Source organism: Stegostoma tigrinum, chromosome 15, assembly GCF_030684315.1.
Source record: "Stegostoma tigrinum isolate sSteTig4 chromosome 15, sSteTig4.hap1, whole genome shotgun sequence".
In the NCBI taxonomy this organism is placed as follows: domain Eukaryota; kingdom Metazoa; phylum Chordata; class Chondrichthyes; order Orectolobiformes; family Stegostomatidae; genus Stegostoma; species Stegostoma tigrinum.
In genome coordinates, this window is record NC_081368.1 from 43876931 (window position 1) to 43900734 (window position 23804).

The 23804-nt window shown below is 40.0% G+C and overlaps 1 protein-coding gene across 7 annotated transcripts in view; it reads left to right on the forward strand.

Annotated features, from left to right (window-relative positions):
* Positions 1-13567, forward strand: part of LOC125458680 (protein Shroom4-like) — a 137918-nt gene extending 124351 nt beyond the window's left edge. For all 7 annotated transcript variants that reach the window (XM_059651444.1, XM_059651441.1, XM_059651442.1 and 4 more), the window contains 3 exons: positions 621-795; positions 1296-1568; positions 3934-13567. In XM_059651444.1, coding sequence (XP_059507427.1) covers positions 621-795; positions 1296-1568; positions 3934-4197 — 712 coding nt within the window. In that variant the 3' untranslated portion in view covers positions 4198-13567. The remainder of the gene's footprint in view (positions 1-620; positions 796-1295; positions 1569-3933) is intronic.
* Positions 13568-23804: the final 10237 nt, after the last annotated feature.

Consider the following 23804-nt stretch of genomic DNA (forward strand, 5'->3'; position numbering starts at 1 on the left):
CCAAAATATAATTATAGTCAGACTGCGCTTGGAGGTGTACAAAGTTCTAGTCTGCGTATTGAAAATGACTGGGAAAAATGCAGGCAAGATTTGGATAAGAACACAGGTGAAACCAGAATTGGAAAACTTTTGTATAGGTATCTGTTAGGATTGAACAAGTTCATGTTTTTCCCTTGAGTATATAAAAATTCTAGAACCAACCTGATTGAAATCATTGCAATTACAAACAGAATGGGCAGGTAAAGGATCCATAAATACAAAGTACTTATTCTGTAGGGAAATGAGAATGTCTATGCTCAGGTTAGAATGAGGAATTGAATACCATAAAAGATCAGATGAACAGCTTAGATGATTGCAGAAGAATATTATAAATTGCAGAAAGGTATGCTTAAAAGCAGAGAAGAGATAGAGTGGAAAGAAACTTCTGTGGAAGATAAGCAACAGCATGGGCAGTTTGGAGCAAATTGTTTCATTCTGTGCTGAAAATTCTATGTAATCCATATGTTGATGAAATCATGAGGGGAAGGGCATTTGATACTACTTTCAGTCAATATTTGTTTTCAAGAGTTTGTCTTCGTTTCTTGCATAGCTAATGTAGTTTTTCTCTGTAACCTTTACAGGTGTACTGCACAGGCCACATCCCCAACAGCGATCATTAGCTCAACTTCTTGCTCTGCCTATTATAGCACATCTGCTGCGAAGGCCGAGCTGTTGAACAAAATGAAGGACTTTCCAAATATGGCTGAAGAGTGTTTGGAGGAGGAGGAAGAAGAGAACAAGTTGATAGAAAAGAAGGTATTACATTCTTACTAGATACAAAATCATCTCCGGTGATGAGAAAAGGCACTTGCTAAATAAGGTCAGCAGGCAGCAAGGTCTAAAAAGTAATCTTAAAGCAATCCTTCATGTAAATGTCAAGAATCTGTCATTTAGGTCCAGGCCTGTCTGCAGGCTCATCCTGCTAAGAGACATTATGTATTATGTGGCAAAATGTTTATACTTTAACATCATTTTGGGCAAACAAGATCTCTTCTAATCAGTGGTAATGGGAACTGCAGATGCTGTAGAATCCAAGATAACAAAGTGTGGAGCTGGATGAACACAGCAGGCCAAGCAGCATCTCAGGAGCACAAAAGCTGACGTTTCGGGCCTAGACCCTTCATCTGTTGAAGGGTCTAGGCCCGAAATTTCAGCTTTTGTGCTCCTGAGATGCTGCTTGGCCTGCTGTGTTCATCCAGCTCCACATTTTGTTATCTCTCTTCTAATCAGTATTTTTTTTTCTTAAATTTCCACAGCAACAACTAATTAGCAGCCTTAGCAGGAAACTCTCTGTGTTACATGAAGCCCAGAAGAGCCTCTTGGAAGACATAAGTGCAAACATTGCATTGGGAGAAGAGGCTGAAAGATTGGTCAAGAATGTCTGCAAACCAAATGAGTTTGATAAGTACCGAATGTTTATCGGGGATTTGGATAAAGTTGTGAACCTGTTGCTGTCTCTCTCGGGCCGACTTGCTCGAGTGGAAAATGCTTTAAATAACCTGGATGTTGACATGAGTGAAGAAGAAAGGGTAGGTATTATCAGTCAATGCCAATTCATAAATGTATCGTAGATGTAATGCCTTTAAATGGCAAGTGGAAATGGTTAGATTCCCTCTTTTTGGATATGGCCATTGCCTGACGCTTGTGTGACATGACTAACTTCTCATTTAAAACCTGCCTTTTTCCTATAATATCTGAATCCATTACTAATTAAAAATTTATTTCAGCCTTGAATATTCTTAATAACCCAACCTTGACTGCTCTTTAAGAATGCAGCTTGTCAGTTGTCAGCTTGAATGCACGTGTCAGCCCAGGTCTAGATTTCGACCCACTCTTGCTGCATTTGGACACGAATTGCTTCAGTGTCCAAGGAGTCCAATCTCTGCAATAGGGTATTGAAGACCCTGTTCTCATGCACCATCTCAAATCATAATACATTATGATTCATGGTAATGATACCTATGGTAATGTCACTGATTGCTTGGATCTTGTCAGAAGAGAGTGAAAGTAGAGTGGTACTAGATAATTTAGTTACAATCAATATGTAAATTCTGCTTTGTAGCAACTGATAGTAAGATCTGTTTTTAAATATTGTGAATAATTTTGATATTCCTTTTGCATAAGGACTTAGCTTAGTATAGATGACTCAAATTGAACATGTTAACAACACCAACAAACTCTGATAATTCAATAATATATGTTGATGCAAATCAAATGAGAAGGGATGAAATGGTTTTCCTCTTCTATCACTCCCCATTTGGTTGCAGCAGAAACTTTGAATTTTAAAATGATACTGGGTTGCCAACTCTGTTTTTGACTATGTAGTTTCTAAGAAATAAGCCAGACCAATATTTTTAAATTAACCACATATGTGATTACTTTTATTACTAAGACCCGGCAATATAAAAATGTCAAAAATGTGCAAAAAGGTCCTATTTCTCATTATTACATGCAAACACAGACACACTTCCACAACCTGCAGAAAAGTACAGCTTTACAGAGTATTAGATGATGAATTTATCAGGTAAAATGAAGATTAAAAAGGTAAAGTCAACAAAGCGTTGCTGACTGGTTCCAGATGTTTTGTTCCTCATTGAGGCAGTTGCCGTATAGTCATTACGCTTATTGTATGTTCTCCTGGAATCACCGTTGTAGAAAATCCACCGGCTTTCAGTGGAAAATCTCTGCTGTGGGGATGTAAACACCTTCAGTAGAAGTGGTACTAGATAATTTAGTTACAATTATTGTGAAATTTTGCTTTGTAGCAACTGATAGTAAGATCTGCTTTTAAATATTGTGAATAATTTTGACATTCCTGTTGCATAAGAACTTAGCTTAGTATAGATGACTCAAATCGAACCCCGAACAACACCAACAAACTCTGATAGTTCAACAATATATGTTGATGCAAATCTAATGGAGCTTAGCTCTCATGTTGAGAAGAGAGAGGGGTAAGATGCTATCCGCTGCAGCTAATATCAATCACTGTCCAGACCCTAATTACAATGGTCTCACACAAGTTTGTCAATAGAACCCCTCTCTCCATGCTAATTCTGTAATCCAAAAAATACAGAGGGCTAGTTTATACAGCTCTTATTTAGCTGTTGTTACACAGCCTAATTGATTAATTTTTAATGTCTGTGCAATTACCTTCTGAATAGATACATCTTCATTGATAAGAAAGGAAGGAAGCTATCACAGCTCCAGGAAATTTGTTGTCTCTGTTGGGCCTTTTCACCTTTGTGTGGCCATATTGTGTTTCCTTGGACAATGATGCAAAATGCAAATTAGTCTCAGTCATCTGAAACTTCAATGTCCATTGTTTCAGTTAAAAACTGTCTTTTTCATTTAAAAAATACTCAAAAGTATGAAACAGCTGAGGAAACTATAATATCTTACAAAGAACATATCTTTTCGACAGTTTGATTCTGCTGATGTTCCAGTGAATTTGTGCAATGCTGAGTGGTATGAATATTCCAGTATAAATTCTGTTCTGAACTAGCTGACCGCCCCTGCATCCCCTCCCCCCAAAAAAAACTTGACAGGAAGCACAAGGGGGAAATAGATGTTTTGTAGTACCTCAAGCACTTTTAAAAGTAACTTTAGCTGTCAGTTAAAAATAAAAGTTGTTACAAAGTCCCTGCTGTTGATTTGCTGTCATACAACTGTATTGAAAATGTGTCAGCTGAGAAGAGAATGAGTTTCATGCTGACACTGTTTGTTCAAATGTGAGTAACAGTCATCTGGGAAAGATGCCACAACAATCTGCCTCCTGTGGATCAGCAATCTACATGATACAATAGCAGGGAGACAATAGAAGGAAGTGCAGAGAGAGAGAAAAAAATCAGGGGAAAGCAAATATAACTGATTAGCATTGTTCATTTTAATTTGCAGCATGTGTTGACTGAAAAGAAAAAGCAACTTTTAGCTCAGCTGGAAGAGGCCAAAGAGCTGAAGGAACATGTGGATCGCAGAGAACAAGCTGTTCATAATATCCTAGTCAAGCACCTGTCAGAGGAGGAGCTGCAGGATTACACTCACTTTGTAAAGATGAAATCTGCCCTCATCATTGAACAGAGAGAGCTGGAGGACAAAATCAAACTTGGCGAGGAGCAGCTCAAGTGTCTGAGGGAGAGTTTATCCTTCCGAGCATGCTAAAATGGCAACATTGAAATGCAGAACACTTTAACTTTGGTCTAAATCATTAAACTGAAATGCTTCAAAATTTAACAATGAATCCTTTATCAAATGTGTTCATATTCAATGGTTTTTAAATCTGTATATGTTCCCTATTTGTTACAAACTGTTAGAATTATGAATATTAGTCATGCTTATCCTACTAACTGACATTCTTCAGTGAAACCTGCTTATGTGAAAGTAAGGGAGTATTGGCTTCTCCCAATTGGTAAGGATAACCACTGGAGTAGCAGGTTATAGAATCAGGAAGACCCCAAGTTGCATCATCCACATATCGGATTGTCTAATTTTAGTTGAGTGTGTCTCAAGTTTCCCAAATGGTCTCTAGTTTCAGAGCTGGAAAATAATGTTAGTTCTGGTTTTATCCAATAACCTGTTGGAAAATGCAGATGTTGGCTGAGAAAATTTTGGGCTTTGCTAAGTAACTGCTTAATTGATAACAATCTGCTGATATTTGATGTCTGAGATCATGATGAAAGATGTTTAATTGAGCAAGGTACTGGAGGGTTGCCAGTCCAAGTGAAATCTTATTTTCGTAAGTATTGGTCTGTTGAGCAGAGGATGATGAGGATATAAAAGAAGAATTTTGAGATTAAATAAATAGCATGAATTCAGGATTTGCAAAAGTAATCCCTAACAGCTGATTTTTTTTGCCAATGCATTTTCTTGAATTGAACTGTACCCTATATAAAAGAAACCAGTCAGAATCAGCCTCTCCCTCCCCCCCCCATTAAATTCTTTCTTTTTCAATCAGTGCTGTCATTGTAAATTAAAGTTGTAACTAATTGATTTTTTTTTTAAAATTCCATTTTGTTTTAAAGTTACGTTTCACTTAAAGCCTGCTTCGGGGCATACTACCTTATTGATACATGGGTCACCAAACGTATCCTTGACAAAAATATCATAGAAATGGCTACCTTAAAAAGTAATTGTCATTTGTACTTTTATTTCAATCACTGGTAAGCAACAGACCAATGGCTAATTTATTTAATGTGATTTTTAATAATATTGAAATCACTTTTTGGTGGACAGTTTCTGCCACTTTGCAGACAAAATAATCCTGAAGAAACCACGTTATTTTACATGAAGTTCAAACAATTAGGTGATTTTTTGCTTCCATAAACCATATTCTTTTCCATGCATATAAATACTGCCCAAAATTATCTGTTGCTGTACAAAGACAATAGGGTACCATTCAAATGTGTAACTCTTGGATAGAAATGCATTAGTTCCCTCTGATAGTAAATATACTATTCAGTGTATAAATGACAACAGAGGCCAGAAGAGTTTAAGTTTTGATCCTTGGGCTGTTCTAAGGTAACTTGCCTTAACTGGGATGGGATTGAAAATTAACCACAGTTGCAGCACCTGAGAACTATTCAGCGACGTTTCTGGAGAAATGTGAATGTAGATGTTGAGTAAGTACAGGATTAGCTTCCATGGTAAAATAGTCTCTCTTTACTGAACATGTGCCCACCCTCCAACCATGGCCATTTTGTCAAGATAGTGTAAGTTAGTTCACAGCCATATTGCTGATGGTCACTTCTACACTAAGTTAAAATTGCCAATTAAACTATCAGTTAATTTCAGACAAAATAATCTGCTTGATTCAATCAGCAAATTAGTCCTAATTTCAGAATTCAGTGTTGCACTTAACAATTGCAGAAAAGAATTGTTAAATGACAATAGTGTACTCCAATTCTTTGTGACGTCTGTATATAATAGAATATAGTGTGCTTGTGACATCCAGTGGCAAATATCAGTATTACAATATATTTTTTTCCCTTCCAATATCAGCTGATCCGTTGCAAATGGTTTCAGTTCTCTCTAAATGATTACTTGAAGCAGAAACAACCTATTGCACAGGTTGAACTGTGGATTGATTGATCATTTGTCTTCATCAATATCAATACCATCTAACTGGCAACTATTTTTTTCATCAGAAACGGTGGTTGTGATAAATTTTAAAAAAAGCATTGCACACTAATGGCCGCTAACACTCAAGTAAGAACAAAGTGGTGACATATTCCTAATAGTTGTGTTAAAATAATGAAGGAATATTAAAACCTCCATTGGATAATGGGAGGTTTGAATGATTGTTGTGCCGTTTGTTACATTTTGCACAGACTGTAACTACTTTTGTTTCGTGTAGACTTATATGGGAAGGAGGAATTTTTCAGACTGTTTCTCATGTTGTTAGTCTGAAGCTTTTATTCAAAAACTGGAATAATTGAATTTCTGCCAAAAGGAATTACAAGGCTGCTTTTATTGTTTTGTACTGCAATTTACTGTATTTCATCAGACCTTCAATTGAGGTACCTCAATCAGTATTCAATGCATGCAAAAGGTTTTTGCTGGATATATGTAGAATTGGTGTTTTGAGTATTACCTTTCATGTTGGAGGTGAATGATTGAGGCACAAAATGTGCAAATGGAGAGGTTTAATGTCTGGGAAACTTTAAATTACTTGGCATGATTTATAACTTTCAAAAATATTCTTATTTCCCAGCTGCAGTTAAAGGTGACATTGCTAGGCACCTAAGTCATTGGGAAGGGGTTAGACAGATGCCTGGAAGGTTAGAGGGGTGTGGTGCAATAGAGGAGATTGGCCATTTGCTATAATGGATGAAGGGTTGGTTGGACAGATAACTGGGGAGGGTTAAACAGACAGTAGTGAATGTCCAACAGATCATGGAGCAGGTTTCCTTATTGAGCTGGCAGAAGACACGCTTGCTTCTGTTCTGTAGGTATGGTGTACCTGATGAATCCATTTCTTCACACCACCCTCAAGCCTGGGAAATGTAACCTGCTGGTCTTAGAAACAAACCTTTTGTTAAAATGGAGGCTTGTGGTCTCTTTGGAATTTTACAAAATGCAAAATATTTTAAACTTCCCACTCACATCCTCTTCCATCTCCTGAAAGCAATTTGATTGCATGGTTTCCAATCTGACACATTCATTTAAACTACAATTGGGCTGGTTGTGATAAAATTTCCAAAATTTCACTTTAGTCTCCCCTCATGTCACTCCCATCACCTTCCTCATCACCTTGGGTAACTAAAATATTTCTAGGGTACTCGAACCACATTTCTTTAGATCTTTGATTGTGAAATTACAGCACGTGAACACTTAAATTGTATGATGTTCTTCCATTCATTATTTTTCTTCAGAGACACTTTATTTTCAGTATTTACGTTTTTAACTTAGTTTGACTTTTAGCTCTGTATGATTTACAAATATTTCAGAGGACAAAAATAATTATACATCTAAGCTAACAGCACTGATTTGATTTCAGAGTTCAGCTTTGAAATCATTGGCAGTATTGCTTTGAACCTTGCAGTATGATATTCTTCTATCTGCTGTTCTAAATCAGGATTTAACATATTTATTTTAAATCTTTGCTAAAATATCAGATACAAGAGCACCATACAAACATGTCATCTTGTTTCATTTTCCAGATAATCATTGAAACTGTGATATACGGTTTAATCTTTCATTAGAATGTTGTTTTGATGTGGGAGTTGGTTTATCAAATCGAATGAAGGCTTCCCTTAACTTACAATTGGAACCACCTTACCACTTTTCCTGCTCTGCAATCTGTTTGTGACTGCTTGTGTCTTTACCCGTAGACAGTAAGGAGAGATATTGGCAAGTGGAATACACAATGTACCATTCCAATATGTTGTTACTACCTATATTCTAGAGGAGGAAGTAATCCTCAAAAATCAATTAGTGGTGATATGCATTAATTCCACAATTACTGATTCAACAATGCCCTGAAATTTTTGGGAATTTTTTACGCGATTGCATGTAACTTTTTCTTTATTCCCACATTATTTTTACTGTTATTGATGTCTGTTTCATTTTTAATCAAAATAACATGCTATCTCTTCTAAATAGATCAGTGAAGAAACATTTGTTTTAAAACTCATAGGTTATCGTTTTGGGTTGTTTGATACTTATTATCCATTTTGGAAATAAGATCTAGTTTCATAAAAATTAATCTTGAGATTGCATAATAACCTAAAAGACTTTGAATACTAGAAACATAATGAATTAGTAGTCATATCATCATTGTAACCAGCTAAGTTGACAAACTGATGCATTGGCAGTGAGATCAGACTCTAAAAGAGCTTGATATTGCCTATGTAGCAAAATTTAGAGGAGCAAGATTTATAACCAGAACTTTACATTTTTATACTTTTTTGTGCATGGAAGATATGCAGATAGTTTTATGCAGGCAAGCACAGAAATGGAAATATTCTCTGTACTTTTTTTTAGTCAAATTATGTTTAAAGTTGTTGTTCCTCATGTGACACATACCTAACTTAGATGTTCAAATCTACAGCCTACCCATTACAGTTGTACCATAATTCAATAGGTTTAGCAGCTTAACTAACAGATCTCTGTAGCTGAGCACTCCCTCAATTCCCAAAGTCCTGCTTTGGAGTTCTAATTCACTGTTTTGTCTTTAGTATGAAAGCTGCCAGTTAGTATGACTTGCAGCACTCTACTGCTGAACAGAATGTAAATGCAGTTATTCTTTTACCTAATCTTTCCAAGTAAATTCATCCCTCGATTAAACATGTTGTGTAGTGATATTGGGGTCAGAAGGGTTGATGAGGCTGGTTGGATAGTCTAAGAAATATTATAAGAATCCTTGGAAGGTGTTGATCTGCACAATCAAAATTAAGTCTTTTCACTTTATCCATGTACTTGAAACAGGAATTGACAAAATAACTGGCTCAAGATGTTGGCAGTTAATTTAATCTTTTCCAAAAACACAGTATAAGCACCTTCTTTGACTTAACTTTGTATTTGTGCAAAATCTCGCAAAATCTCTCAAAATCTCCACCTTAATTAGAACCAATTATTCTCAGGTTGTCTCCAAGCCTTCTGATTTAAAACCAGTGTTTCTGCACTGTTCTTCACTTCCCAACACCACCTTATTACCCTTCAAGTATGTGTTACTCCTTTGAAGGCCTTATGTTCTGAAAAAATGGAACCAGCTACTGACAGTGATGGCCAGCTACTTGATTCTGTTGGACAGGGTTTGTTGGGACCAGACTTGTGGGATATGGATGCACATTATTGTTTCCTAATATTGAAGTACACCTGGAGGGTGGTGTAGAACAGAGAACTTATTCTTACAGGTATTAAGAAAAAGAACAAGATGGTAAAAGTTTTATAGGAAGACTTCACAAGTGAGCTGAGCTGGAGCGGTCCACATTGTCCATATGTGGGTGGAGAAGAAGAGAAGCAAAAAGTAAAATTTACAAGAAATATTTAGTGGGGTGAAAGTTGCCAAAGCATGAGTTGTTAAAGTCATTATTCTGAAGTACAAATTTTAGAACATTTCTCAGAATGTTCTGAATAACATAAGATTAACTGAACTATTCAAAACCTCTAACACTCTATATTGACAAGGAGGTAATGCCTTACATGTGTTCCTATTGTGCAGCACTGAATCATGAAGCTTAATCTTCAAACCAAACCAAAGTAAATGAAGACTTTACCAAATTAAAGCTGTGAATAGCACAGCATCCAGCAGGAGAGTGCACTGCAATGATTTTGGAACCTACTAGAAAATTGTAGACATTAAATTGAAAAATATATAGGAACTGTGAATAATTTATTTTTTTATTGTACATAACAGAACCCAAATTGATTACTGATTAATGTTTGGATATTTTTTATTCCTAACATTTTCTTTATTTAGTTTTGAAACACAAAAACAAAAACTTTAGATGTTGAAATTCTGGTGATAAAATAGTACATTGTTAGGTGATGTTCACAACTTTCAATATACCTAAGTCTGCTCCCTGATCAGAGACCACAAAACTCTGCCTCTGCCATAAACAGGTAATTGTAAATTCACAAGGGTCAAATGTAATTCAAATTGATTTAATCTTAGTATGATATTTAGCTTAAAGATATTCATATGCACTTGTAATATCTCCTACTTTACAGAAGCATTTGATTAAACAGCTTTGTATATACACCATGATTCAATGTGAATTATATTTGGTATTTTAATGCACCTGAGTAGAAAACTAATCTTTTTGAAGGTCAACAGTGCCAACTAGCAGTATTATTGACAGCAATATTGTGAGATTTACCAATGTCTTATACCTAAAATGCATATATGTGCTTTTTCTCCCCCTCTGTAATCCAGAATAGACATAGAAGCAAAGAAAATAGGATAGGAGTGGGCTATTTGTCCTTCAGACCTGCTCCACCATTCACTATAATCAAGGTTGATCATTCAACTCAGTGCACTGTTTCTGCTTTCTCTCCATAATCTTTGATCCTTTAGCCCTAAGAAGTATATGCAACAAATACAATATACAAATAGACTGAATAGTTAATTTGAAAAGACAGATTTGGGATCTTTATAAATTTGCTTGATAGTTACAAAGTGCATATATTTCTGTTGAAATTTTCTCATTATTTAATTTCTCCCACTTCATCAGACACGTGGGAAATACTTAAGCATGGAATTGAACTTCGGACAAACGCAAAATACTGATGCTAAATCAGAAATAAAAACAAAATGTAGGAAATACTCATCTGGCCAGGCATCACCTGAGGAGGATAAAAGAAAATAACATTTCATCAGACAAAGTGTCATAATTGACTTCAAACTTTGAATTCTGTCAGGCACACTGAAAGTTCCCTGGCTTTTCCTTACCAACTTCCTTAAATAGTGGCACCACATTAGCCAACCCCCAACCTTCTAGCACCTCAGCCATGGCTGAGATCCAATATCTCAGCAAGAAACCCAGAAATCACTTCTCTGGCTTCCAACAAAGTTCTGGGAAACACCTGATCAGTTCTTTGGAATTTATCTACCTTTGTGTTTTAGGATATTCACCACTACCACCTCTGAAACATTGACACTTTTTTCATGGTATCACTGTTTATTTCTCCAAGTTCTGTAGCTTCCATATCCTTCTCCACAGTAAATACTGACACTAAATACTCATTTAGTATCTCATCCATCTCTTGCATTTCAACACAAGAATGGTCTTATTGATCTTTAAGGGGCCTAATCTCTCCCTAGTTGCTGTTTTTCCTTTAATGTATTTGTAGAATTGCTTTGGATTCTTCTTAACCCTGTTTGCCAAAGCTATCTCATCCCCTTTTTGTCCTCCTAATTTCCTTCTAGAGTATACTCCTACCACCCTTGTACTCCTTGAGGAATTCACTCAATCTCGGCTGTTTATACCTGCCATGTGCCTCCTCCTTTTTCTTGACCAGGGCCTCAATTTATCTAGTCTTCCAGCATTAGCTACACCCACCAGCCTTGCCCTTCACACTAATAGTTATTGGAGGGGATTCTGAGGGACAGGACTTGCATGTATTCGGAAAGGCAAGGACCGATTAGTAAGAGTCAACATGGCTTTGTGTGTGGGAAATTATGTCTTACTAACTGGATTGAGTTTTTTGAAGAAGTGATAAAGAAGATTTATGAAGGCAGTGTGGTGGATATTGTCTTTATGGACTTCAGCAAGGTGTTCAACAAGGTTCTGCATGGTGAACTGATTGCCAAAGGTTAGATAACATGGGATCCAGGAAGAGCAAGCCAACTGGCTTGAAATTAGTTTGCAAGGTAGGAGACAGGGTGGATGTGGAGGAGGGTGTTTTTCAGACTGGAGGCCTGTGACCAGCATTGTTTTGCAAGGATCGGTGCTGGAATCGCTGCTTTTTGTCATTTATGTAAAAGGTTTGGATGTGAACGTAGAAGAAATGTTTAGTAAGTTTGTAGATGGCACCAAAATTGGTGGTGTAGTGGACAGTAAAGAAGGTTATCTCAGTATAAAGGAACCTTGATCAGATGGGCTGAAGTGTGCAAATGGAGTTTAGTTTGGATACGTGAGGTTCTACGTTTTGGTAAGAGAAGTCAAGGCAAGACTTGTACACTTAATATCAGGATTCTAGGGAGTGTTATCAAGCAAAGAAACTTTGGGATGCAGGTTCATGGTTCTTTGAAGGTGGGTTCACAGGCAAACAGGGTTGTGAAGGAGGAGTTTAGTACACTGACCTTTACTTGTTAGTGCATTGAGTATAGGAGTTGGGATGTCATTTGTGGCTATACAAGACTTTGGTTAGGCCACTTCTGAATCACTGCATTCAATTCTGGTCTCCCTGCTATGAAAGGGTTCCAAAAAGATTTAAGGATATTGCCAGAATTGGAGAGTTTGAACCACATGAAGAAGCTGAATAGACTGGGTCTATTTTCTCTGGAGCAATGGAGGCTGAAGAGTGACTCCTGAGAGGCACAGATAGGGTGAACAGTCATGGTCTTTTTCCCAGGGGTTGGGGAGTCCAAGACTAGAAGGTATTGTTTTAAGGTGAGAGGGGAAAGCTATAGAAGGGACATAAGTGGCAACTTTTTCACGCAAAGGGTAGTGTGTGTAAGGAATGAGCTGCGGAAGTGGTGGAGGATGATAAAATTGCAACAGTTAAAAGATATCTGGATGGGTATATAAATAGGAAGTCTTTTTAGAGGGCTCTGGGCCAAATACTGGCAAATAGGACTACATCAGTTAGGATATCTGGCCAGTATCGATGAGTTACTTCAAAGAGTCTGTTTTGATGCTGCACAATTCTGCACAGATGCCGCCTGACCTACTGAGTATTTTCAACATTAATGCAGATCGTGGAACCTGGCTACGCAAGTTTAAGAAGGATGGTGTCACAAAATAATATCACCTCTGTATGGGAAAATTGCCTCAGTGCCTGACAGTTTTCCTATTACAGTTTCCTCTGTGAGGAGTTTAACTTTAGAATTAAAGAGTGAGCCTCACTGCATTGGTTGTGAAATCTTGGAATTATAGTGCCTGATTTTTTTTTTGTGGGTGTGAAAATGTAGTTTAGCTCTGCTCTTGCCATAGATGACACAAAAACAGAATTATTTTCAACAAAATTGTTGAATAATTGAAATAAGTTGAATCGGGACGACAAAATGATAGCAAAGTCTAGAAACAGAATTGTACATGAGTCTGAAATAAAAATAAAGTACCTTTCTACAATGATTTGGCTACCTGTTTTGACAATTTACTCATATCATTAGTCTATGAATACACGTATTTTACACTTAGTCTTCTTCAATCTAAAATTTACAGAATTAAGAAAGATCTTCTTAAAATAAAGCGCAAGGTAATTCCAAACCTACATCCCCATAGGAGTGAGAGGAGAAACATTGCAAATATATAATCAATGACATATGTGTCCTATGGAATCTTAAACACTCATCCCACAAAAACTTCAGAAGATCTTGTATTCAAGTGTTAAACTTGTGGATGTTTCTGATATATCAATAAATTGAAGTCCTACAGAATTGTAAGCCAATGCTTTTGACTGTAGTTTTGTGAAAGAAGTTTATTCACATGAAGACATATTTACAAACTTGGAGTTTCCTGTTTGGAGAAATGTCTGCACAGACTACCCAAGTCCCAAAAGTGAACTGGAAGTCTGGTTTTCCCAGTTCTGACTGAGCAAGCTATTCAAGATTTCTCATATGAATTTAATACAATAACAAGCACTAAAGCAATCTGTGATCATATCAGGATAGATCGGCCTCTTTAATGTGTGATATTATGATCTTGACTGGTGTTACTACTGGACAAGTCAGGTCCTAGACTGAAATGTGACCTGGTGATATTTTGTTTTCTTTCAATTTAACACGGTGGTCTTTCACAAACATAAGTGCAATGACTACAGGGTTGATTTTAACAATAAGTCTGCAGTTTATCATACAAAAGAAGGAAAAATAAAACAAACCAAGCTCTTTAAATATAACAGTTCAAAATCTTTCAAAACAAAATCTCATTCACTCCCAACATCGTTGTATTATAGTTACTCTGAGTATCAGGAGAAATACCTTACCTATCAAATCTGTAGGTGTGACCTAACTGCTGCTGCTTAGCTCCTATCCTGTGAGCTGTGAGGTCATTTCAATGAATGCATACCCAACTGGAAAGCGCGTACTGTCTCAGTTTTGAATCATGAATACAGGTTTCTAACTAGACATTCATTGTCTGGAAGTTATACAAACTAAATCCTTTTAATGACAGGAGCAGGAAAGTTTGATGTTTCGGGTCGAAACCTTTCTTCAGAAAGAAGAAGGGTCTCGACCCGAAATGTCAAACTTTCCTGCTCCTCTGATGCTGCTTGGCCTGCTGTGTTCATCCAGCTTCACACCATGTTATCTCAGATTCTCCAGCATCAGCAGTTCATACTATCTCTGTAACCTTTTAATGAGAACTTATTTCCTTAGCTGTTCTGAACAAGGATAAACAGATGAACTTTACTTGTGTATAACCGCAGTCAGGCCTTTTTGAATGAACCCAAAAGCTTTTGAACTAAATTTTTAAAAACTTGCTTATCCTAAACTCTGCTAAGCTTGATGTTTTCTCTCTCTGGTTGTAAACCCCCACTTCAGGAGGCATGTACTAGTTATGGAACATGGTTTCAGAAAGACTGAACTACATTGTTTAAACCCTTCACAAAAATAGACCAACTGTTGTTTTTTATTAATTTAAAATGCAAACTTCAAAACACGTGTAAAACTCAAATTTAATCAGACTGATAACAAAGCTTGTACTGACGTCTTTTTTTTTGGACTCCGAAATGTTGACCATTGTTACAATCTTGCACTAGGCCTCCAAATTTATGTTTAAATCTGGGTAGGGAACAGTAACTTTCTAAAAGCAGAAGAAATGAGAGAGCCAGGGGAATAAACAGGACAAGGAAATCATAAGATTTAAGTATACAATAAACATTACACCATTAGTATACGAATGCAACTTATTTACCACATGATAAATTTGTATATTAAAAATCTGGATACTAGACTGTAATTGAACACTCCATAGAACACATCAAATAGAAAATACCATCAAAATAGATTTCCTAGCAATTTCCCCCAGACATTAATAACATGGTGGTCACCAAATCTCACTAAACTTCACAAGGGGTTCTAATTCTTCATTTATGTTTACTGAGTTTTAATTCCCAAAAAATCCTACATAAACAACTGCTCCCATTCTGGTCAATCACCCCCATAGCCTGGGTCTACTTTTCTCTGGGCTCCAAAACTGGTCTCCTGTACTCGTGTACAAGCACACCTTAGTTCTTCACCAACAGCTAGAAGTGCCTCTAGATTTTCTTTTCCTGAGCTTAAATTTGCATTAAACAAATACTGCTTTTGTCTTTGTAACATGTCTCTGTATTAAATTATTAAATGTGCACAGGCTTATTTTGAATGTTAACCCTATCATAGGTCTTCCCCAAGCCACGATTCCAACGGTTAGATAGTATCAGAGATAATGGGAACTGCAGATGCTGGAGAATTCCAAGATAATAAAATGTGAGGCTGGATGAACACAGCAGGCCAAGCAGCATCTCAGGAGCACAAAAGCTGACGTTTTGGGCCTAGACCCTTCATCAGACTGATGAAGGGTCTAGGCCCGAAACGTCAGCTTTTGTGCTCCTGAGATGCTGCTTGGCCTGCTGTGTTCATCCAGCCTCACATTTTATTATCCAACGGTTAGATGCCTGCTGATTCCGAGAACTTCTCCCCGAGTTCTACAGTAGAGGACTGTAAAACTGTTTTTGGCTTTTCACTGAGCCCCCTACAAAGAACATTTAATAGCTTAACCACCTTCCCAAAGTATAGCTAATGGTGGTTATGAGATGTCAACCTGGTGAAGCCACCAAACAGGACTACTTGCATGCCAAACAGCATAGCAGCAAGTGATAGAGCTAAGCGATCGCACAGCTAACAGATCAGGTCTAAGCTGTGCAGTCCTGCCACATCCAGTCGTGAATGGTCGTAGATGACTAAACAACTCATCTCAGGGCCACTCATCTCCTGACCTCATTACAGCCTTGGTTCAAACATGGACAAAAGAACTGAATTCCAGAGGTGATGTGAAAATGACAGCCCTTCACATCAAGGCTGCTTTCAATTGAGTATGGCTCAGGGAGCCCTGGCAAAACTGGAATTAATGGGCATCGGGGCAAATTCTTTGATGGTTAGAGTTATACCTGACACAGGAAGATGGACATGGTTGCTGGGACTTCAGTCATCTCAGCTCCAGAAATTCCTCAGGGTAGTGTCCTAAGCCCAACCATCACCAGCTGCTGCATCAATGAACTTCCCTCCATTATAAGGTGAGAAGTGGGGATGTTCGCTGATGATTGCACAATGTTCTGCGCCACTCACGACTCCTCAGATGCTGAAGCAGTCCTTATCCGAACGCAACAAATCTGGACGGTATCCAAGACTTGGGCTGACAAAAGGGAAGTAAACTTCACACCAAACAAATGTCAGGCTATGACCATCACCAATAAGAGACAATCAAACCACCGCCCCTTGACATTCAATTGTGTTACCAATACTGAATCTCCCATTATCAATACCCTGGGAGTTATTATTGATCAGAAATTCAACTGGACTCACCACATAAATGCATTGGCTACAAGTGCAGGTCAGAGGCTAGGAATACAGCAACAAGTAACTCACCTAACTCCCAAAAGCCTGTCCACCATCTACAAAGCACATGTCAGGTGTGTGATGGAATACTTCCCACTTACCTGGATGACTGCAGTCCCAACAACACAAGAAACTTGACACGAACCAGGACAAAGCAGCCTGCTTGATTGGCACTGTATTCACAAGCATCAACTCCTTCCACCACTGACCTTGGTAGCGGCAGTGTGTACTACCTACAAGATGCACTGCAGAAATTCGCCAAAGATCCTCAGGCAGCACCTTCAAAACCCATGACCACTTCCACCTAGAAGGACAAGGGCAGCAGATATATGGGGAAACCACCACCTTCAAGTTCCCTTCCAAGCCACTCACCGTTACAACTTGGAAATATATCTGCATTCCTTCATTGTCACTGGTTCAAAATCCTGGAATTCCACCCCTAACGGCGTTATGGGTCAACTCGCAGCAGGTGGACTGCAGCAATTCAAGAAAGCAGCTCACCACCACCTTCACAGAATCCCTACAGTGTGGAAACAGGCCATTTGGCCTAACAAGTCCACACCAACCTTCTGAAGAGCATCCCACCCCAACTCATTCCCCTATTCCTGCATTTCCCCATGTCTAATCCACCTAAACTAAATATCCCTGGACACTACGGCAATTTAGCATAGCCAATCCACCTACGTTGCACATCTTTGTGGGGGGAAACCGGAGCACCTGGAGGAAACCCATGCAGGCACAAGGAGAATATGCAAACTCCACACAGACAGTCACCTGAGGGTGGAATCAAACTCGGGTCCCTGGCACTGTCAGGCAGCAGTGCTAACCACTGAGCCACTGTACCACCCAGAAGGTATTTCCCTGCCCAGGAATCCAACCCGGGCCGCAGTGAGACTACCAATGATACGTTCTCAAGGGCAACTAGGGACGGGCAATAAATGCTGGCCAGCCAGTGATGCCCAGATCCCACAAAAATGAATAAGTAAAAGCACAGAAAAATATGGAGTCTACTTCCGTCTCTATTCCTCCAACTAACTGTTTTCTTTGAACTGCTCAGTGAACACAAACTGTCCTGAGTGACCTATTGAAAGTCTTTCAAAAAGCAGCTCCATTATTACCGGGCAGCATTGAATGCAGTCATCTAACAACTCTTGGGTCTGAATACACTCTAAATGTTGCAACCCACAGATTGTGCTCAAAGAGCATCAAAAAATTAACAAAAAGTATATTTCACTCCATTTAAAGTATGTTTCTTCCACCTAACCCCATCTCCCCAAATGAATATTATTCATTTGTGTTAATGTTGTATTCTTCAAAATATTCCTCCTTGTTAATTACATTAACCTTTGACCTCGTCTGGGCTAAATTAGTCACTTTAATTTGATTCTGCAGTTAAAGTAGAGGAAAGAGCGAACTTTGGATACAAGTTTTGCAGACACTTATCTCTGTATTCATATTTGTAGAATTATTAGCCATAGGTAAAAGACCTCATGAGATTTTAACAACTTTTTGACAGCTCTGGTCCAAAATTGTTTAAAAACTGCTAAATATAACTCCATATCTATCATCAGCTACTTTAATGATAAATAACTTCACTGTTCATTATGTCCTATGTACGTATTTTCCAATGCCAGACCTTCCGCCAGACCTTTCTGAGTTTACAGCAGAAATTCATGTAAATACATTTTCAGACAGTACTGTGGTTAAATTTTTATTTGACATTATTGAATTATTCAAATGCAAACTACCCTAGTGTCCTCTTAACAGCTGAGTCTATACAGTCAGTGTCAATTATTTCACTAAAAGGGAAGAAAAACCGAATTTGGACCTGTTTTTCTGACTTCATAAACACATGCATTTTCCAGTATAGGATGCTGGATAGTTATTATTGTGAAGGTGTACTACACATAAATCTACATATTAGGACCAGCCGTAGACCATTCTACCCATTGATCCTGCGCCACATTTGAAAAGATCATGTCTGAACTGTTTGTGACCTCAACTCTACTTTTCTGTCAGGTGTGGTCAGGTCAGGGATTGAGGTATGTTGTGTTGAATGGTCAGGCAGTGGAGGGTGGTTGGTTTAGGGTGGGGAGAGGGGATTTGATGTCAGGTCAGAGTTGGCTTAAGGATGAATTTCCAATCTGGCAGGAAGCAGTCAGAATGTGGAAGCTGCTGAGTTTGTGGAGGTCAGGCTACTGGTGGTGGGGAAGTGGAATGGATTGTCATATCCAGCAGTTGAGTCATGGAGGATTTCATCAGGCATGGTTTATATATGTGTCTGGGGGCAGGGGGTGTAGTAGGGAAAGGAAAGTCAATGATGAATCAGGGTCCAGTTTAACAGCAGCATGGGAATTATTTAAAGTTTTGACTCTCCTTTTTCCAGGTAACTATTAAGCTTAATTGATTCAGAACCCACTGAAGTATCCAAATTTGAGAGCTTTTTCAGAGGGTTCCGAACACTAGAGAATTGCCCATCAAGAGTTTCAATTTTCTGGGCAATTCCCACAAGTTTGCTGTGCCAGGGATTCGGCATGGTTCCAACATAAAAATCTAACCTATGCTACTCCAACAACTCTCTAACGATTGGAATGACAGGGCCAATGTATTTAATTACATTTTTAACCAACATTTTATTAACACTTTTAATAATAATTACAAAGAAGTAAATGCATTGCTTTTGCATTTTGGCATTGTGTGATAAACAATGCAAATTCAGGTTCCAAGTTTGGTGGTCCTTTATTAGTTAGTTTATCCAATTTCTGATAGAAGCTGCTTTGCTACAATTAATCTCATTAACCTTAGATAATAAGTGGGAAAAAAAACCTGATGATGACACCTTGTTAAAAACATGGACATGTAAAGCAGGAATATGGATCTCCACTGTGATGCTTCCTCTGAACAAAATAGCTTGCAGGGTATTTACTGCTTCAACTCATACGAAGAACTGCCATTTTGGGGTGAACTACAAAAGGACTGCAAGTAGTCCTGGAATGATTCTGCACTACCCAGCAATGTCAAATAAAAACTGGATAGAAAATTGAAAAGGACCTGAGGAACTGTTAAAATAATAATGCTGAAAAACATTAGACCACAGATGATAGTGGTTTTCTGTGAGCACTAATTTTGTGTCTTCAAACCTGCAATTTATTTATTGTTACAAAGATGACATTGATGTGTCAGCAGGTATAATTTTTTTAAAATTTGAGTTCCCAATCAGCCTCTGCTTAACTTACCTAAAGTATAAAGCACAAGAACAAAAGTATAAGCATATTCACATATTCAATGAATTGAAGGTGGTTTTATTTTTTTAAATTATTGACCATCAATCCAGGTGAGTTCTGTTAACTGTTCGAAGAATCTAACCAATTGAGAATTCATTCTTGTGGTTTATCATGTGTCTTTTTTTTTGGAAAACTATACAAAGGACAATCCAAGAATCAACATGACATGGACTTTACTACAATGCAAGTAAGTCTGACTTTTTATCATTGTTGCTGTGGTATAGATGATGTGGATTGACTATCTCACACCTTGTGTGCTGAATGAAATGACTGTAGCTGGGATAACAGTTGGCATCCTTAAAATAAAAATAAATCAACTTGTTCAGTTATGTTGGATGGAATCTTCTAGAGGTTTGAGCAATTGTGGCTAGGGTAAGATGTGTGGCAGCGTTGGGTGACAAGTTGGTGAGGCTCATCCTGATGTTGGGAGCAATTCACATTATCTTTTAGGCTTTCCATAAGTGGTGTGACGAATTCTTGCTCAGTTGTAGTAAATTGCCATTTGACAAGGATTAATGCTTGTTAAACACCTTGTTAACACCACAACTCACCTCATTAATATACAATGACCCAAATTCCAGAATTAGTTAGCACCTGATGGATTCAGCTCACTACTTTTTCTGAACGACATCCATGTTGCCTATGACCAAACTACAGCCCAGGGCATAATACATGGGCAGCAGCTAAGTACACCCCATGTCCACAGACACTGGCATCCAGCATCTGTCAACCCATCACAGCTGTCCTGGCACCCCTCTGATGCACTAGCAGTAAGGTTTGGAAGCACAGAATGGCATTGCAGGTGCACTGGCAACTAGCTGTGAAAGGTTCAAGTTGGGGCTCAGCTGCATCTCAGGGCTGCTCATCGTTCTCCTCACGCTTGTTCGCTTAGCAGCTCCCTGCATTCTCACAACATTCCTGCTTTGCCTTGCCATGCCAATTCATGCAGTCACAAAAACAGGCAACTAGCCTCGCTGGCAGCAGTCCTCAGTTTAAGGAGCAAACATCCTGTAAAATTGCAGATGGCCATGTGCCAACAGCTTACATGGCAAACACATTGCACGTTAAGCAGGCAGGTAGCCATACAACCAAACTTAGGGGAGTAGTCTAAATGAAGACCATGGAGGTGCTTGTCAGTACCAGCACATTACAAGGTCATCTTCCCAAACCAGTTTAGGGCACTGGTCACAGTCAGGTGTCCAATTGGGGTTTTAGCAGAAAGTTAGTCCAAGCCTCTACAGCCCAAGGGGTGAGGCCAGTCAATCCATTTTCTCCATATCGATCTGTCCACCCATATTGCTAATGGGGGTTGTTTGGGTACATCTTGCTCAGGGCTATCTGGTGATATCAGGGCTATGACCGTTCTGTTCGGTTGGTCCACAGAAACTAAAGGAGATGGGGGGGAATGGGAAAAGTGTGGCTGTTGTCAAGGACTGAGGCCTGGTAGGTTACTCTATGGCACTGCAGCCTTCACACTTTAGAAAAGGAAGAAGTACTACTATGATGGAGGGCAGCAGGATCTACAAGGTAGGGATATGGTCAAGCTGCCAGACCACACAGCTGCCTTCTCACGAGAGAGAGATGACTGGTGTTGATTTAGCCTGACAGGCACCATACCTCAGGCGAGGTTGAAAAGGCAAGTTCCTGATGGTAATCTCAGCAGTGATGGGAACTGAACCTATGCTGTTGGCATCACACTGCTTTGCAAATAAACCATACAGCCAATTTAGCTAAATCAACCACAAGGGATTTGGTAAAGTATGCCTGTAATGTGGCAGGGAAGGACATCCAGAGTCAGGTGCTGTCTGGCTTCAAGCATGTGGCGGGGCGGGGGGCGGGGGGCGGGGGGGGGGGATGGGCACGGCAAGAGGGAAGTCTGGATGTGAGTTTGCTCGCTGAGCTGGAAGTTTAGTTTTCAGACGTTTCATCACCTTTTTATCTGAGAAAATATACTTTATTCACAAGATGTACAAAAAAAAACATTTATACACCTACCCAGTCATGCAAGCCGCTCCGGGTTACCAGGGGGTACGTACACCAACTAAAGGAAAAAAACAAAGAAGAAAAAAAAAACAAAGCAAAGAAAATACCCCGGCAGTCATCACCCCACACAATCCCAGTTGGCCCCCTGGCCAGTTGGGGAAGGCGCCAGCTGGGCCCAGTTACCAGATAGGGCCCTTTTTTCTATTCTGGACGAGGGGTTTCAACTATGGTCTTTCTAAACCGTGCCTTGGCGGCGGCCGCCCCAAGCTTTAGCGCGTCCCTCAGCACATAGTCCTGGACCTTAGAGTGCGCCTGTCTGCAACACTTGGTCGGGGTCAGTTCTTTCAGGTGGCAGACCAAAGAGTGTCTTTCACCGCACTGATGGTCCTCCAGACGCAGTTGATGTTGGTCTCGGTGTGTGTCCCGGGAAACAGCCCGTAGAGCACGGAGTCCCGCGTCACGGAGCTGCTCGGGACGAACCTCGACAACTACCACTGCATCCCCCTCCAGACCTCCTGCGCACAGGCACACTCCAGAAGGAGCTGATCGACACCTCGAGGGCAGCGTGCGGTGGCGCAGAGATTCCGGGCATGCATAAAGGATCTCACTGGCAGAGCCCCTCTCACCGCCAGCCAAGCAATGTCCTTGTGCTTGTTTGAAAGTTCTGGCGATGAGGCATTCTGCCAAACGACTTTGGCAGTCTGCGTGGGGAACCACACGACGGGATCCACCCTCTCCTTTTCCTGAAGGGTCCCGAACATACTACGTGCTGACCACTGCCTGACGGCCTTGTGGTCAAAGGTGTTTCCTTTCAAAAATTTCTCCACGAAGGACAGGTGAGATGGAACGGTCCAACTACTCGGAGCGTTCCGCGGCAACGAGGCCAGGCCCATCCTTCGCAACACCGGGGACAGGTAGAACCTCAGTAAGTAGTGACACTTGGTGTTTGCATACTGAGGATCTGCGCACAGCTTGATGCAGCCGCACACAAAGGTAGCCATCAGGGCGAGGGTGGCGTTCGGTACGCCCTTTCCCCCATTTTCCAGGTCTTTGTACATGGTGTCCCTGTGGACCTGGTCCATCCTCGACCCGGTGACCTCGACCTGGCCCGGGTGACCGCAGCGGCGCAGGTCCAGGGAATAGGCCAGGCCTGCGCCACACACAACAGTACCAAAAGCCCCTCGCACCTGACAACCAGGTTCTTACCCACGATGAAGAGGGACCGGAGTGTCCACCTGCCCAGCTTCTGCTTCAATTTGATGATACGCTCCTCCCAAGTCTTAGTGCACACCCCTGCTCCACCAAACCAAACACCCAGCACCTTCAGGTAGTCTGTCCTGACAGTGAAGGGGATGAAGGAGCAGTCGTCCCAGTTCCTGAAGAACATGACCTCACTCTTACCCCTATTGACTTTCGCACCTGAGGCCAGTTCAAACTGGCCGCAGATGTCCAACAGTCTACTCACCGACCGACGATCGGTGCAGAAGACGGCGACATCGTCCATGTACAGCGAGGTCTTGACCTGAAGGCCTCCGCTGCCTGGGATAGTCACGCCCTTCAGGCTCACGTCCTTCCTGATGGATGCGGCGAAGGGCTCCACACAGCACACAAACAAGGCAGGAGAGAGCAGGCAGCCCTGCCTGACTCCAGATCTGATGGGAAAACTGTCCGATTCCCACCCGTTGATTGAGACTGCACTAACGATGTTGGTATAGAGCAGCCAGATCCAATTGCAGATGCCCTCCCCGAACCCCAATTTGGAGAGGACGTCCCTCATGTAAACATGAGAGACCCTGTCG